General features: G+C 36.6%; 2 protein-coding genes across 2 annotated transcripts in view; one reads left to right on the top strand and one right to left on the bottom strand.

Annotated features, from left to right (window-relative positions):
• Positions 1–18,621, top strand: part of LOC140144714 (cytoplasmic tRNA 2-thiolation protein 1-like) — a 153,172-nt gene that overhangs the window by 103,688 nt on the left and 30,863 nt on the right. Inside the window, exons 3-6 of the mRNA XM_072166524.1 lie at positions 2,518–2,636; positions 14,282–14,338; positions 15,282–15,339; positions 16,503–16,580. Coding sequence (XP_072022625.1) covers positions 2,518–2,636; positions 14,282–14,338; positions 15,282–15,339; positions 16,503–16,580 — 312 coding nt within the window. The remainder of the gene's footprint in view (positions 1–2,517; positions 2,637–14,281; positions 14,339–15,281; positions 15,340–16,502; positions 16,581–18,621) is intronic.
• Positions 2,630–13,593, bottom strand: LOC140144713 (ectonucleotide pyrophosphatase/phosphodiesterase family member 5-like). The gene is made up of 3 exons (XM_072166523.1): positions 12,109–13,593; positions 9,664–9,837; positions 2,630–4,024 (listed from the first exon to the last, which is right to left on the bottom strand). The coding sequence occupies exons 1-3, from the start codon at positions 12,935–12,937 to the stop codon at positions 3,672–3,674; spliced, it is 1,356 nt and encodes a 451-aa protein (XP_072022624.1). The 5' UTR covers positions 12,938–13,593; the 3' UTR covers positions 2,630–3,671.

The following is an 18,621-nucleotide window of genomic DNA, read 5'->3' as shown; positions in this document are numbered from 1 at the left end:
TCTACAAGGTGTTTGAAGCAGAGGTCCATCATACCATCTGTGAAGCTAACCTCTTCACATCAGGAGAGACAGTGGCAATAGGGGCATCTGGGGGCAAAGGTAAGTGTTACTTTGAGTCTTTGATGTAGAGATTGTTTCTACAAGGTGTTTGAAGCAGAGGTCCACCATACCATCTGTGAAGCTAACCTCTTCACACCAGGAGAGACAGTGGCAATAGGGGCATCTGGGGGAAAAGGTAAGTGTTACTTTGAGTCTTGATGCAGAGATTGTTTCTACAAGGTGTTTGAAGCAGAGGTCCACCATACCATCTGTGAAGCTAACCTCTTCACACCAGGAGAGACAGTGGCAATAGGGGCATCTGGGGGAAAAGGTAAGTGTTACTTTGAGTCTTGATGCAGAGATTGTTTCTACAAGGTGTTTGAAGCAGAGGTCCACCATACCATCTGTGAAGCTAACCTCTTCACACCAGGAGAGACAGTGGCAATAGACCTTTTTCCCTCTTTCCCATCATGCACTATTCCAGGGGGGTATGAGTGTCGCAAAATACATCATCTCCCCGGGGGAGTACAGAGTTATGTTCATCACATTCTGGATACGGACATTTCGACTGGTGCCTTCATCACAAAAAGGAATCCCGATAATGATGATAATGGCGCCACCGTCACTAATACCTTTCGGGGGCAAAAAACAACATTTCTATGCCTTATGGACATGGTGTATTCACCCAAAAAAGTTTCCTGTTATTGAAACCTAACTTTGCATACATTTTATAGACCTAATGGTGACAAACTGATGACGGGACACGAGTGATATTTTACCGCATCCGTTTCACTTTTTTTCGGAGTTGAAAATAAAACGAACACAAAATCTCTTACACAGATGTTCTGCATCGCTCCGTAACTGCATCACTCGTGTATTCAATTATTGCATAATTAGTAACATCGATGGCCTTTACGATAATCCGCATATATGGAATCAGTATGCCCATATTAAGACAAAATAATTGCAAAGGCCTGGCAAAGACCATCGGATGCACACGATCTATGAGGTTGATGAACTACGTCATACCCCCCTGGAATAGTGCATTGTGGGATAGAGGGAAAAAGGTCTATAGGGGCATCTGGGGGAAAAGGTAAGTGTTACTTTGAGTCTTGATGCAGAGATTGTTTCTACAAGGTGTTTGAAGCAGAGGTCCATCATACCATCTGTGAAGCTAACCTCTTCACACCAGGAGAGACAGTGGCAATAGGGGCATCTGGGGGAAAAGGTAAGTGTTACTTTGAGTCTTGATGCAGAGATTGTTTCTACAAGGTGTTTGAAGCAGAGGTCCACCATACCATCTGTGAAGCTAACCTCTTCACACCAGGAGAGACAGTGGCAATAGGGGTATCTGGGGGAAAAGGTAAGTGTTACTTTGAGTCTTGATGAAGAGATTGTTTCTACAAGGTGTTTGAAGCAGAGGTCCACCATACCATCTGTGAAGCTAACCTCTTCACATCAGGAGAGACAGTGGCAATATGGGCATCATCTGGGGGAAAAGGTAAGTGTTACTTTGAGTCTTGATGCAGAGATTGTTGTAGCAATCTTTTCACACTATGGAAAATAAAAGTTGGGTAAATTGAAAATAAACTTAAATTCAGGCTGATTTGTCATTATGAAACCAAAAGTATGAGTTATTTTTAAATGGTTGTTGCATTTTTAAACATGTATGCCTTTTAGTAATTGGTGTGCATTAAGCTTGTTAGTGCCCATCCCCAAACTACACATGCACCCTTCAATGTGTTATGTGTTCATGTAAAACATAGCATTTTCCCTAAAGATGGCGCTGTTTTATTAAGAAAAACAGGTGCTTAGTATCGTACTAATTTATTCTTTCCCTGTAGTCAGCCAAGGAAGAAACTTTTTCATCCTTGACAAGGATTTGAACCTAGTCTTTTCTGTGAGATATAAATTGATTGAACTTTATTTTTCTGATAACTACAAGAACAATAGCATACTTTCAAGCTTTTTTGCTTGCATAAATTGAGAACCAAAGAGTTTTCACTGTTCTATGTCCCTTAGTGCAGCGCCCTCCAATAGTGATTAATTTTTGTTTGTACTTTTGTGTCACGTTTTGTTAGCATAAAATGAGGGCACTATTTCATAGTATAGCATGTCAGCAAAGTTCTTTCCCCTTAATCTGAGGCTAATCTGGTACTGATTTTTTTGTTCCTTACAAAGGCAACTGATTGAGGGCACTAAACTATAATTGTGTGTGTCATTTACTGTGTGCTTTGATGTTTACAATGGGTTATTTTATTTAGAAATATTTTGAAACATTTTATCTTCAAAATAATGTAGTAAGTTTGCACCATATAGATGTAACTGTAAATCATATAGACAACTAAAAATAATGTTTCTTTATTTCTTGTCTTTATTATCAACTCAATTTAAAGGAATTGGAAAAAGATAAAAAAACACATTGTCTACAAAACCTAGTTGTTCTCATTATATACTGTACATATATTTAATTTACAGATTCTACAGTTTTAGCATATGTGATGAAATTATTGAATGAAAGATACAACTATGGACTCAACTTGGTGCTACTATCTGTTGATGAAGGCATTACAGGGTACAGAGATGACTCCCTAGAGGTAAGCATATGATGATGTAATACTACCGTAAAAACTCGATAGTCAGCATATGTGCTTACTATCGAGCGCTTTAAAACATGCAAACACGAAGAGCCCCATCCACAAATGTGTAAAGGGTTTTGAGCAAATCATCGAAACACATAGTTATATACAAAAAAGTAAACCCGCAAATGTGTGTCTCAACCCCATTAGCCCAGTTGGTAAAGCGCCAGACTTTGGTACAATTTCATGTTTTCAAAAGCACTTGATAGTCAGCACATATGCTAACTATCAAGTTTTTACGGTATGCAATACAGTAGATTCCAATCTAATGCAAAACATGGTAACATAATGCACTGCTGAAGGGGGGGGGGCACATCATCAAGTCTTTTGGTGTGGATACTCCCGCAGAACTAGAAATGGTTAATATTTGTGAGCCGATGGAGTATCAGTAAAAGGGGCTCTTTCTGAACTGTGAACTGTCAAAATCAACTGCCTGGAAAAATAGTTAAACCAGAGCAACGAACTGAAATGATCCAAATCAAGGGTCTTGCAGCGCTCTGTTTTGGTAACATTGGGCTATTCCATTTAAAATCCACACTACCCCTGTGGAAGATTTAGCTAAAGTCTTCCATAGAGGGAGTATGAGTTTTGAACAGACAATCGGGTAACTTCCATGAAATACTCACTCCAGTTGTGGAAGATAGAGGTAAAGCCATAATACAGAGGGAATATGGGTGTCAAAATGATCAACTCTGACCAAATATATATGAAAAACATACTCCCCCTGCAGAAGATATTTCCAAAATCTACCACTGGGGAAGTGTGGATTTCAACTGAAATAGCCCATTAGGGGTATTTCGGAGCTGGGTGTCAAAATGATCAACTCTGACCAATTACATTTGAAAAACATACTCCCCCTGTAGAACATATTTTCAAAATCTTCTACGGGGGAATGTGGATTTCAACTGGAATAGCCCATTTAGGGGTCTTTCGGAGCTGCACTGTCCTAAGAAAACAACCCAGGTATGGTCTCCTCCCATCAATGCACATGTATCAGAGACCTTTCTTTCCACTCTTCCGAGTTTCTATATGCGGTCGTACTGTAGTTGTTGTTATTTTGTACTGCACAAAAGCATAGAGTAACCATGCACACACGCCAATAATACCCGGTAGCAAGATATGAAAAATAGACCCCGAACCTGGTGAAGCAAACATTGCCATGACTGATGCTAGGGAGCCATTGTTGGGAGCAGGTTTGATTCCCAGGATGTAACATATCATTGGGTAGTACTCTACAGCGGTGAATGTTTTGGCATGGTAACCCTTCTTGAAGGCTGGTCCATGAGCTACAAAAAGTGTCTGCATAGATTGTAGGCTGTTGTCATATCCATGGTTACCCTTGTACCCTATAAATTTGAGGAAGAAAATGTAAAAAAGGAAACGTATGTGGAAGTTATTCTTATGTACCAAGAAAGTGCAAAAGGATTATGCATAAAGCTGAATTTATGCTCGATCACTGAGTGATTGCGATGCATCACTTTTGGGAAGCAATGGGCAATCGCCAAAGTTTGCGATACAATGCTCATCGCTTTGGCATTTAGACTTATCATGCCGATAGTGATTGCAGACGACAATTAAGGTATTCTAAATGCCGCAAAATACATTTTTAGAACATCCAAAATCACCCATTACTGTCAATAATTATTATTGCTTTGAATTGATTCATCACCAAAAGTTAATAACCAAGAAAGGTAAATTAATTAGCAAAATAATAGATCTAGTTGGTTGGAAATGATTGAATGATCGGAAATGATCGGATTTTCGGCACACATGCGCTGAAACTTCCCTCCGTATATAGGCGCCGGTGGAGTATTTCTGCGACGTCGCAGGGAATCCACTGACGGATTTTCGCGCATTATGCGCTGAAACTTCCCTCCGTATATAGGCGCCGGTGGAGTATTTCTGCGACGGTCGCAGGGAATCCACTGACGGATTTTTCGGCGACGCGCGCAGAAACTCCCTCCGTATATAGGTACCGGTGGAGTATTTCTGCGACGGTCGCAGGGAATCCACTGACGGATTTTTAAGCGCGCGTCGCGCAGAAACTCCCCTCCGTATATAGGCGCCGGTGGAGTAATTCTGCGCACGGTCGCAGGGAATCCACTGACGGATTTTCGGCGCACGTTTTTCTTGAATTGTTATGACTTAATATTGGCCTACCCTAGAATGTTTCATAAGAGATAAGAAAAAGGGTAGAAAGTAAGAAATATTATTTAGAGTCAGAAGTTACGGTTCTGCGCATCAAATGTCTCGTGTTTAAAAAGAATAACTTAGAAAGTATGAAATGTATATATTTTTAGAGTTTATTTTTAATACGGTGGAGTATTTCTGCGCAAGGTCGCAGGAAATCCATTGACGGATTCTCAGCGCACTCGCAATGCGCAGAAAGTCCCTCCGTATATAAGCGCCAGTGGAGTAATTCTCATGACGGTCGCAGAGTATCCACTGACGGAATGTAGGCGCACGTTTTAATCCTCCCATGAATTGTTATGATTTAATACCTGTAATGTTTCATAAGAGATAAGAAAAAGGGTAGAAAGTAAGAAATTTTATTTAGGCCTTATATCTTTAGAGTCAGAAGTTACGGCTCATGCGATCAAATGTCTCATGTTTAAAAAAACTAAGAAAAAGTAAGAAATATTATATATATTTTTCCCGTGCGCAGAAATACTCCACCGGGGCTATATACGGAGGGGAGTTTCAGCGCACGTTCGCTGAAAATCCGTCAGGGGATTCCCTGCGACCGTGCGCAGAAATACTCCACCGGAGCTATATATGGAAGTGCGCCGAAAGTCCAACTGTGGATTCCCTGCGACCGTGCGCAGAATTACTCCACCGTTCTAACTTCTGACTCTGTATATATAATTTCTTACTTTAAATAATATTTCATATTTTCTATCCTTTTTCTTAAACGTGCGCCGAAAATCCGTCAATGGATTCCCTGCGACCGTGCGCAGAAATACTCCACCGGCGCCCATATACGGAGGGTTGTTTCAGCGCACGTGCGCAGAAAATCCGTCAGTGGATTCCTTGCGTCCACCGTGCGCAGTTAATCCACTATCGGAAGTTCTGCGTAGGGGTCGCATAAGCTCCACTGGTGGATCATGTACATACATGGGGAGAGGGAGGAAAGTGGCAGTAACATTCAAACTAAGAATTATAATTGTCCTCTTGCCTCCTGGTGTTCAGTTTAGATTTTGAAAAAAAAAGTCACCAGCACTAAGGCAGTGTTGGGAAAGTGAAATAGTCCCAATGTCCTTCGTAAATAAGCAGCAACTATTGGGTCATTCCATATGAAATCAAGGAGGCGTCCCACCTGACCACTTCAGATTTGCTTTATATTGTAGTCATATGTTGTACCTGTAAAAATATTAAAACCTGCAAATTTGAGGTCTGTAGCTCTTATGGATTTTCTGTGGCAGCCATTTAAAGTTGGAGTAGGGAGGTCTAAATTTGGACCCAAAAGTTGCCCTTTAAATAAATTTCATCTTTGGGAGTCTGTGCCTTCTTTATAAAAAGAAAGAGAGGTCTGAAACTTTGTATACACACTAACTGCATGCCCAATTTGTCAAAAATAAAAAATAAAAAATTCTGTAATTGCGTTGTGTCACGGGGTCATTAAATAAGCAAGAAAAAATGTAATATTTTGTAAACTGGCAAGTTTAGCCCCCCTAAATTCACACTTTTTGTCAGATTAATTATCTTTTGTTATCACTGATGCTATGTATAGGATAAATACAATGCATATCCAAAAATTGTGGTCACAACTCATTTACATTTCGAACAGCGCCCTCACGAAGATGAAATTTATTGCAAATTCAACATTTTCAGGGGGCCCAAAGTCGATGTGGTCCACCTTCAAAATTTATAAAACATCACTTTTATATAACTACTAGTCTTAAATTACAACTTTGGTAAGTCCCAGTAATTGTATAGGTTGACTTCATATAAAATGACAAGCCCAAAGTTGACCATTTTCTTATGATTGCATGTAGTGCAAATGTGCAGAATTCGGAAGGCTTGAAAGTCAAATTGGCCACAATATTAAAAATAAATGATTAGATGAGTAGTTATTGGTCCTATTTACTTTTATTTCCATTTCATTTTCAATATATACAGATTTTCTACGGTAGCCATTTAAAGTTGGTGTAGATGAAAATTAATGCAAATTCACCATTTTCAGGGGGCCCAAAGTCAATGTGGTCAACCTACAAAATTTATAAAACATCACTTTTATATGGCTACTAGTCTTAAATTACAACTTTCCTCAATCCCAGTAATTTTATAGATTGACTTCATAAAAAACGACAAGCCCAAAGTTGACCATTTTCTTATGATTGCATGTACTGCAAATGTGCGAATTCGGAGGTTAAAAAAGTCAAAATGGCCACAATATTGAAAATAAATGACTAGATGCGTAGTTATTGGCCCTATTTACTTTTATTTCCATTTTATTTTCAATATTGGGGCCAATTTGACTTTCAAGCCTTCCGAATTTGGGCACATTTGCACTACATGCAATCATAGGAAAATGGTCAACTTTGGGCTTGTTGTTTTATATGAAGTCAACCTATACAATTACTGGGACTTAGCAAAGGTGTAATTTAAGACTAGTAGTTATATAAAAGTGATGTTTTATAAATTTTGAAGGTGGACCACATCGACTTTGGACCCCCTGAAAATGTTGAATTTACAATAAATGTCATCTTCGTGAGGGCGCTGTTCGAAATGTAAATGAGTTGGGACCTCAATTTTTTGGATATGCATTGTATTTATCCTATATATAGCATCAGTGATAACAAAAATAATTAATCTGACAAAAAATGTGAATTTAGGGGGCTCAACTTGCCAGTTTACAAAACATTACATTTTTTCTTGCATATTTAATGACCCCGTGACACAACGCAAGAATTACAGAATTTTTTATTTTTATTTTTGACAAATTGGGCATGCAGTTAGTGTGTATACAAAGTTTCAGACCTCTATTTCTTTTTATAAAGAAGCCACAGACTCCCAAAGATGAAATTTATTTAAAGGGCAACTTTTGGGTCCAAATTTAGACCTCCCTACTCCAACTTTAAATGGCTGCCACCGAAAATCCGTAAGAGCTACAAACCTCAAATTTGCAGGTTTTAATATTTTTACAGGTACAACATATGACTAAAATATAAAGCAAATCTGAAGGGGTCAGGTGGGGCGACTCCTTGATTTCATATGGAGTAACCCTATTCTGTAACCTGCCACATCAATATATCATATTATATGGTCTACCTGGACACTAAATAAAAATTCCTTTAAAAAAGGAATGGGGCGCCCAAATTATGTGAGCTTGGACGTGATATGGTGAATTCCATGGCATGGTGTTTAGATTTGGTCCCGGGATTTGGTATCATAATGATTTTTTCTAGGGAAGAGTAGAAGATGATCAAATGCAAGACAAATGTGTTTGATTGGGGAAGGTGTATCACAGGACCGTTTTGGATGAAATAAATTGAATTGGAATGAAGCTGTCGTGTCAATTTGCGATTATGTGGGGTGGGGAGTTCAATTTTGGGGCATATTGTAGTGATGATATTGCTTTGGATATTGAATATTGTTGAATTTCGTTATGCAGGGGGGTATATGATGGATAGTATAGAAGAGGATCTACCCCTATGTTGACCAAAAGAAAAGTTTTTATGAATGTATAACGTCTGTGATACATATACATCATAACGTCTGTGATACATATACATCATCTACTTGGTAATACACTGAAAATCTAATAGAGATGAAGGATAAAAGACAATTACAGAACATTCATTCTTCAAAAGTAGCTATATGGGTATACAATGTTTACAAGATAAGAACGTTAATGTTTTGTACATGAACGTAACATCTTTGATACATAGTTGTTAACACACTGAAAATCTGACTAGAGATTTACAATTTGATGATATCCAAAAGAATACTTACTAGCATTGAAGAATTAAAATAATTACAGAACTTTCATTTGTTAACATACACGTAGCAATGATTAACAATGTTGAAAATACAAACGTAACGTTTTGTTCATAAACATAACATCCTCGACACATCTAGGATCCGCATAATTTGTTGATTAATGTCATAAACAGTCACAAAAGATTTATGGTCTGATCATTTTATCATTTTAAGGGGGACCCGATATTGCATTTGGAAGAACCAGGCTTTTCAATTACTATCAAAACTGCTGGGTACCAAACTTTTGATACAGCTTGTATAGTAATTTGTTCTAATTTCCATGCAAAAGGAGCCAGTTGTTTCATCCTTAAAACAAATAGGCTACACCATAATTTCCAATTACCCCATGCAGATAGATAAGACCTTGGTAAGATAAGCGTGTTAATTGTTATGTCACTATCACTATCTTGATCTTGATAAGATGCCTGACTTTGAAACTTTGGGTACAAAAACTCATACTCTGCAAGTTAGGTCAAATTTTGCACTATGATTGTTTATTTGAGCTTATTGGACTATGCCATTCAGATTAGGCTATTGTAATCCAAAGTGTTGGTCACCGTCTATCGGGTTCTAAGAGGCGTGTAAACTGGTTACAAAGGTCAAAGTGGTTACAAAGGTCAAAGGTCTCGATTTATTTGGTGTTTTTACAAATCCATTAATTTTGTCTTTTAAACAAAGAATATACGCACACCATTTTATCCTGTGCATAACAGAAAACAATAATAAAATAAAATCCAAGCATATTGTGGATTTATTTCTGAGCAAGGGCATAATTTTAGCAAAATAGCACAACAATTGCGGAGTAAATCTAGTAAGACTGAAATTAGAAGCTACTCACAAGTACATGCCAATATTGTGGGACGCCTCCGTAGAGGGCGCCCCAAAAAGACTCTGGTCAACAATATTAACATCCTTTATTATGTACTCTGTACATATTGGTTTCTCACCTTATAGATGAATTTGTGCAAATAAATGTAAAGTCATCAAATAATGGTATACTTACATGAGGTCTCATTGCCAACCATTATATGCCAGTGTTCATCAGCAATGGCAATAATCGGTGGGATGCGACGATGGCGTTTATAGTGGAATCTCTCAGGTATATCAGCCTTCTTGTAAACTGTCATATGAGGGTTTGCATTCACCAACAGTTGATAGATGGTCTCTATGTTATTATCTGAAATGCAATTTATTTCATAGTTAGAAATTGAAGAATGGAAAATTGAGTATTATTTATGATTGTTGATTTGGTAGACGAGTAGTTAAATTAAATTAGATGGAAGTTCAGTTTTGGGGAGACCTACATTTACAAAATGGCTGGGACATGAACCAGTGAATTTATGATTTCTGGTCATGTGCTATACCACTGCCAAGTAGGTTTACAATGAATCGGTATATACTAGAGTATCTTGGCAACTTGGCACTCTCGCTGAAGTTTATCAGCGGCCAATTATATTAAATACCGGTATTGAATAAAGAAGTTGACCTGATATATGTTTCCATAATTTCAATTTGTAGCTGTCCATAAGACAATGGAAGACAAATGATTTATTTTAAATGTATAAGGAATTGTGGATTTCAGCATGATAATAGCCCTGGAGAATGATATTGTGCGCTGGTATCCTTTCCTTTAAATCTGAATCTTTAAAGTGATTTAGAAGAAAAATATTTCATTTGTTTAAAAAATATCCCACATTTTATCAACATGGGTTTGGAATGAAGTTGCTATTTCAACAGCCTCATCTAGAGAGGGCAGTGTGATAGGTTTATGTATGGTGTCATTGGGTAAGGTTCCTGGTTGCCAATTCAAATGGAAATTTATAATTATTACAAATTGGATGAAAAGCTGTTTGTATCTTTGCAAAAAACCACCAACACAATATTGTGATTTGATTAAATGTGGTAATAAAAGTAACTTTATTATAATGAACTCCCCTGTTTGTTTCCATCAAAAGAGGACTGATGCATATACACCAGGGGGAATGGGAGACATTCACAATCATTCAACAATAAATTTATCTTTTCTCCCTTTGCATTAACTCAAAACTTCAGTATGAAATTTTGCATTCTCTACTGTTTACCTGAAAAAACCTAGCATTCGGTATTACACTATTTTGCCCCGAATTAGGGCTCATATTGAAATTCCCTTACATGGGAAGGTGTGCGCCATCCTGTAGCTTTCCTGTGCTAGCCTTCTTTTGTTAAAATCCTGGGCAGGGTGTATCACTGATGCATATAATCCATCCGTTTTATGACCGAGCTTTCCTGAGGCGCGTGCTTAGCGAGGGGAATCCTGCCTTCTTTCTGTGTGAAAACGTGGTATTACGTAGGGTATTTCAATATGAGCCCTTAAGGGAAGGGGTATGAACGTTTGGACAGTATTTATTGTGGGACATTAGAGCACATCAGACATATCGAATTGCATTCTGAAATGAAGAATGTCCTTCTGATATCAAATAATTTTGATTTTTGAAATTCGCAATGTAATACACATTTTATGGCAAATCATTAAAATTGATATTTTTGATATTTAACAGTACTTAAGTAAACTTTATAAATCTGATGATTTATACTTAAAGTGTATGTAGGTGGGATGAAAAGCCGACGATCAATTGAAAATTTTGACCTTTCAGATTGAAGATATGGATTTTTTCCCCAAAACACCAAAGAAAATGAGGTCTTGTTGGGAAAAAAATCCATATCTTCAATATGAAAGGTCAACATTTTCAATTGACCGTCGGCTTTTCCTCCCTGTTAATACACTTTAAGAATATATCATTAGATTTATATAATTTACTTCGAGGACTGTTATATATCAAAAATTTGAAAAATATCAAATTTTTATAATTTGTCATAAAATTTGTATTAGATAGTGATTTTCAAAAATGAAAATTATTTGATATCAGAAAGACATGTTTCAGTATTCAGAATGCAATTCGATAGGTCTGAGGTGCTCTCATGTCCTCAAAAAATACTGTCGAAACATAATAAACGCTCATTTTAGATCCCTTAACTCAAAACTTCAGTATCAAATTTGCATTCCCTACTGTTTACCTGAAAAAACCTAGCGTTCGGTATTACACTATTTTGCCCCGAATTAAGGTGTTTAGTGGTCAAAAAAAGAAGATACACGTGGCAATTCAGGTACATTTATGTCTGGTAGATGGAGCTGGCTGGTCCTGGGCATTGTGAGACAATATTTACTGGGCTATTCCAGTTGAAATCCACCTCTATAGAAGAAATGACTTTAATCTCCCACACGGGGGGTAGATTTCAGATGGAGTCACCCATTCAGGTAAACCCATTTGAAATACACACTCCCTGTATGGAAGATTAAGGTCAAGTCTTCCATAGGGGGTGTATGGATTTCAACTGGAACAGCATAATTTAAAGTTTTTATGCCCCCATTTCCCCATGGTGTAGAAATCAATTGGTCCCTCATACTTACCATCATATGGCCAAATTCCATAGACTGGATTATTATCAATAAATCTGCACAGATCAGAATTAATGTAATCTCCTAATCTGATGATGTTATCGTTTGATACCGACGTCATTCCGTGATCTGATGCCACAATAATGTTGATGTCATTAAGGATTCCAATCTTGTTCAATTTTGTGATCAAATACCCCATGGTTCGATCACTTTCTTGAATCGCCGGAATCATTTCAATGGATTCAGGACCGTGTCGATGCCCCGCATGTTCCACCGTTGCGAAGTATAGAACACCAAGATTTATCGAGTTGTTGGCAAAGAGAGGAATGATGAGGTTAATAACATCATAATTGGATAAATCACCGTTATATTTTGGCAAGTGATAGGTTGGTTTATGTCCACCTATCGGTAAGTCCATTCCTGGAAATTGAAAAACACCACTTTGAAATCCTTGCTTCTGATTGGTCACCCATATCGGTTCTCCACCGTCCCACCAGGTGGCGTCTTTTATCTGACTCTTTATAGACCACTGAACATTTAATTCCGGATCGTACATATCGTTTCCAACGAATCCATGAGATTCTTGATATAAACCGGTAACTAGGGTGTAATGCACAGGAAACGTTTTGGTTAGAAACGAGCTGGTGACATGATCTGAGGTAACGCCATTTGCGATTAGCCAATCAAAATTAGGCGTATCAGTACGTGTGAGGTAGTCCCATCTAAAACCATCAAATGATATGAAGAGCACCTTGCCAGGATGAAATGGATGTACGCCATCATCGGCAGGTGCAGAGGTTGCCATAGAAACTAGTATTGCACTGAAAATGACAATAAACATGGTGGATACTATGTTGGTTCATTGGTTACGACGATTACCATCTTTATATTTGTGCATGGTGATATGTAATAAAATATCCGTCCATTGTTCAAGTTTGCACTGTCAAAACATATTGCTTTGGTATATGGTTTGATGTTCCAACCAAGCTACTAGTTGTATAAAGTTAAATATCTTACCAATACCATAAGACAAATAATTCCTAGCAGCCGTTTTTGCGAATCAATTTGATTTGGGAATATCAAGTTCCCATTCTGAGACCTTATTATCAAATTGGTGGTAATTTGATTTGTCTATTTGGACCCTGAGGCTGTGCGAAATTCACTGGAAAGAGTATAACATGGAATTGTATGTAACCCTTGTGAAATTCGCTGAAAACAGTATCCAGTAACATAACATGGTGAAGACTCCTTTAGTTCAATCCATTTGGAGCTGTATCTCATACCACAATCATTCATAGGTGGTGTTTGAAGCCATTGTGTAGACAATTCAATTATTCAAAATATGATTCCATTCTTACTGTGCAGTTGTGTCTGTAGGTATCTTTGATAAAAAGTCTGGCATCTTTGTGGTTTACTAACTAAAGTGCATTGAAGTTGCTGATTGTAGCCATGCATGACTTATTCCACCAATGTTGTTTGACACTGAAATACTGAATACTAGTTATGACTGTGTATCATGTAGTGATATTATTTACTTCCTACAAATTTGCTGAACCTCAGACTTTGACCTGCTATTTAAAGCCCCGCATACAAAATTGACACAGTTGCTATAGTAACTGATCACACAAATCAGGATGTCACTAATTGGGATATGATTATTATCAGTCTGTGTACACGTATGCATTTTAAAACAATTGGTTTCTTAGCCTTTCATATTTTGCAGTAATTAATGTAAATGAATATTTCCAGACTATAGACATTGTTTATCTTATCATTCATTGTTGAAAGAAGGAAAAGAGTACTAAAAGGTGAAAATCTAATCATATAAATAAAAAATAAACAAACAAGCAATCCCTTTAAACATATAAGATCATCAAAATACACATGCATATTGCATAATTTAATTTGAGCATTTTATGGGATAAAATTACTTTGAAATTTGACTAAAAAAATTTAAAGACATAAAATGTTACATTATTTTCATTGGTCCGCAGTTTAGGGAAATGATTTCAAAGCCGATATAGGTGAAATGATTTGGGTGATACAGAAGTTAAAATTTAAACTACAAGTCCCTTGTTAGAGATTAAAATCAAGAGGTTTGTCATCAGTAGAAGAGTCTAAATGTTTCATGTGTACATAATTAATATAAAATTATATTTTTTTGTGTGTTTGTGTCTTTTTTCAGACAGTGAAAAGGAATGAAAAACAATATGAACTTCCTCTCAAGATTGTTTCCTATGAGGTAAGGAAAGACTGGTGAAAATAAAGGTTCTGTAGTTTTATTTTTTCCCAGTTTAGAGAAACCACTCCACGGTGGACTTTACAGATAATATGAGTTTATGTTATTCTGTCAGTCATACAGCCAGGGTTTTACTCCATCTATCACTCTTAATAGTCCCTGGATCTGGAGTGAAACTTTGCATCGGGTGTATAGAGAAATTACAGTTTTTGTTCATTCTTTTTGGTTCAACACAATATATTAACATTTTTCTTAAGCAGAAAGTGAGAGAATATCAAACTGGACAATATTTTACAAGTTGAAACTTTTTCATGGAAAAATTAGGTTGCCTTTTCAAATTAACCTTAACTTTCCCATTTACCACATGAGCAATTTTTCATTCCAGTGTCAGAGGGCTAGTTGAGGACTAACCATGGAATAGCCAAGTTATGACAACACTGCGACTGAAAGAATAAGAAAAATATACTTGACATCATCATGCTTAGAATTTCACTGCATCTCTGAAAGTTCATGCTGTAATTGACAGAAAATTAACAGTCAGAAAAAACGGGCTGTTAATGGAATTGATTCAATGAATATCTGTCTTTATAAAATCACACTTTGTGGAGTGCTCTTTGTAACCAAATGGTGTATGTGTGCTTAGTATTAGGCCAAAAAAAAGAAGTTTGTCTCAAAGCTTGCGCGCGCGTTTGTAAAATAGCGTGATTTGAAAAAAAAGAAATGCAGAATTTTTTTTTAGTTTTTTTTCCAAAAAATTCGGCAAAAATCAGATTTTTTCCTCAAAATATCACAAAATACCAAGTCGTGAACTAAAAAAAAAAAAAAAAAAAAAAAAAATACAGAATGATGGATTTTGGTTCCAAATTTGTAAATAATATTTAAGTCTTTCTAGATAAACAATGTTTTGATAAATAATGCATATGTTTGAATTAATTCCATTATACAGGAGCTGTATGGATGGACCATGGATGACATAGTCAAACAAATTGGCCTGAAGAATAATTGTGAGTAGCTATATACAGGGTGTCCCATCAGAAGCAGGACCCAACAAATGTGGAGATATTTTAAAATATGTTTTCAAAAATCACTCAATAAAAGACAAATCATTTAGCTATCATTTGCAAAAACCAGAGCTCATTTGAAATGCCATATGAAGATTATACCAAGTCAAATAGGGTACATTGTTCAATACTATGCATGTAGAAATTATGCCCATATCATATGCCCTAACACTCAATTTGTCATCTGATTTTCCTTGTTAAAAAATGTTTATCATACATCAATTATTTAAACAGACATTTCTTTCATGATATCTTAAAAACATGATCACTTTATCAACAATTAAAACCTTTAGTCTAATGCATAACAATTCCCGTTCCACAATAGGAGTGGCAGACACATTCAGACTGGCTTATCAATTGGACCTGCCAGTCTTGCTGTACAGTGGGAAATGTTCAAGCGGTTTCATTTTCGTTCTGTTCGCGGTTAATTTCAGAACTGCAAATATATTGCTTTTGGCTTTAATAATGTGTACCTGTTTGAAATTGTGGAGAAAAGAAACCAAGTGCAGCTACTAATGTTAAGTTTAAAATATTTAGCGGTATCAATTTTTCATGATTTTAGCACCTCTGAACAGTTTGTGGTTTCCTCTTGGAAATTTCCCGCTATATACAGCAATATTCGCAATACTGTCAATCACATTCTGATCTATCAATTGGGCCTGTCTATTAAACTTGGAACTCAACAATGAGCCCAATCGCCATTCTAACTTCCGATTTTTGAGAGCAGTTTTGGGACACTTTGACCTCTGACATATCGGGAAAATTGAAGTAATTATTATTAATTTTCTTATTATTGTCATAATTTTGATCATTAAAAATACCAAATAATTAATTTATAAAATACTAATATTTTTTATATTTGTTTTAAATATTGTAAAACATTTTAGATTATATTTTGTACATACAAAAACCCAATATTTCTGAATTTTCTGAAAGGTCAAAGGAGTTACTCTAGAGTCCCAAAACTGCAAAAACTGCCCTACAATGCATTGCAAACTTCCAATGCCGATTGGGCTTATTTGCAAAAAAGGAGTAATTCACAAAACCTCATTGTGCATTAAATGCTTGAATATCACAGTTTCAATGGTTTTTATTACATGACACAGGTACATTTTGTGGCGTGTTTAGACGTCAAGCTCTAGACCGAGGAGCTCTTTTAGTCAAAGCTGACAAAATTTGTACCGGTAAGTAGATTCTTTTATAATATCTTTCACTTTGTCCCATGTACACTACCAGATTCATATTGCTGCCATCCCAGAGGTACACTGCTGCCCAGCTACTTCAGCTACTCTGGAGTACCTGTGAGGGTACCCTGGAATACATACATCGGAATCACAGTACAAACACTGGTACTGGATTGGTACTCCACGGTTACTCTAGTTATTGGCGGCAGCACTGTACCTCTGGGGTCGGCAGCAGTAGGAATCTGGTAGTGTATTATGATGACCTATGTAAAGATGAAAACCTGTAATTTCACACCAGTTGGTCACTTCATAAACCCTTTGCATGGTGGTCATCTCCCCAGTCATCTCAAAAAGAGGTTCTGTAAGTATATAATTAGAGAGGCTGTCAAACTGGAATCCATAAGAAGCAGCAAGGTTTTAACAGGTGCAACGTTGGATTGTATAGGTTGTAGAACTTTCATCAGGTGTGACTCTGACTTCTTCACAGATGTTCTATGGATTAAGATATGACATTATATAATCGGAGACCAAATCCAAAACAACTACTTTGCATCTGACGTCAGGGCAAAAGCGGGGTGTGATTGGTTTTTGACCTGTGCAGTACGTCATTTTCCGTCTGGTTGACAGGATGTCATACGCAAACTAGTTGTTTTAATTCAATTTCAAATTACAGTACTGTGGCTGATTAGGATGTACATATAGCTATTTGTCCCCAGAGTTGCTAGTCAATCTGGGAAAAGGTAAGAACTTAAGCACATGGTTCTATACTGCGTTACCTTTGTATACAGCTTCCATACACTTGTAATTACAAACCATTTAGGTATCACACCATTTAGGTATCATACCCAACTAAATGGTGTCGCTCCATCTAGTTATCACCCATTGTGTTCAACAGAATAAACGGCAAGTCATCCTGTATGATCTCAGTTTAATCCGCATACACTTCGATATTCATTGTTTCTAAATTCACTGTATACTTTGATAAGCACCTAATTTTTAGACCTTATGTATTGTGGATTGATATTATCAGTGCATCAGTGTTAAAAGTGAGTCTTGCATGGTGATATTGTAGCTTTAAATTTGGAAACAGTGGATACATGACCTGTAGTGTTTTTGTTTTGTTATGTAAACACAAGCTTAAGGCCAGAGTAAGGGGAGACACATTCGTCCACACCCGAATTTGAGATTTCTTGATATTTATCAACACTAACATGTATTCTTTCACTTGAAACTGATAAAAATACAACTTCCTAATATTTACTTGTAATTTTTCCTTGATTTATTTCACTCTTTTCAACTCTAAAAAGTCACATGGCTCAAGACAGCTTAGTAAATTGGCGGGAAATAATGAGCGGCAATGCGCGAATGCTGAAATATTGTGATTACACGACGCGATTCAAGCGTCAGCGTGACGTGGCGTAACTCTGCGAGTATGTCCAACGCAGTCAAGGCGCATTCGGTATGTTGTTAACACCAGCAAATGTGATGTAAACAAAACAAAAATTTGCAGTGAAAAAGCCACTTAGATTTTTTAATTATTTTGGATTTAGGTGCACTAAAAAACAGACATTATAGATTCATTGGTGCAAAAAGATGCATATTTAGACCATGCACCAGATACAGCTTTTACAAGCGTGAAAGTCTTGCCGTTTTAAAATATAAGGATGTTTTGTGCATAATTTTGACATTTTTTTACTAAAACGTCGATTTCTCAGAGTTCATTTTTAACAATATTGTATGATTTTTGTGACAAGATAACTCGAAAAATATGCAAGCAAAAGGTAAACCTTTTGCACTATCGCTTAGAGCACATCAAAGTCTAGGGAAGGTTTTCTCATTTTTTCAAAATATTTGTTTTGAACAAAAATATACACCATTATGTGCAATTTTAGCTTAATAGAGTGACAAAATTGCTTTTTTCACATGTTTTTTGCAATATTTGAAAAATAAGACGTAATTTCAACAAAATAAAAAACCTTCCCTAAGTTCATGTCTCTTCTCCATGAAAAACTAACTAATTTTTTTTTACTCCGAACGGATT

This window comes from Amphiura filiformis, unplaced genomic scaffold (genome assembly GCF_039555335.1).
Source record: "Amphiura filiformis unplaced genomic scaffold, Afil_fr2py scaffold_74, whole genome shotgun sequence".
Lineage (NCBI taxonomy): Eukaryota > Metazoa > Echinodermata > Ophiuroidea > Amphilepidida > Amphiuridae > Amphiura > Amphiura filiformis.
Note: the sequence above shows the minus strand (reverse complement) of the source record. Positions and strands in the feature narration are given on the sequence as shown.

Coding starts and splice junctions, on each gene's coding strand:
- LOC140144713 (XM_072166523.1), bottom strand. CDS start 12,937: ATGTTTATTGTCATTTTCAGTGCAATACTAGTTTCTATGGCAACCTCT. Junction 9,838..12,108: donor TGGAATTTGGCCATATGATG/GTAAGTATGAGG, acceptor ATTGCATTTCAG/ATAATAACATAGAGACCATC. Junction 4,025..9,663: donor GGTTGGCAATGAGACCTCAT/GTAAGTATACCA, acceptor TCAAATTTATAG/GGTACAAGGGTAACCATGGA.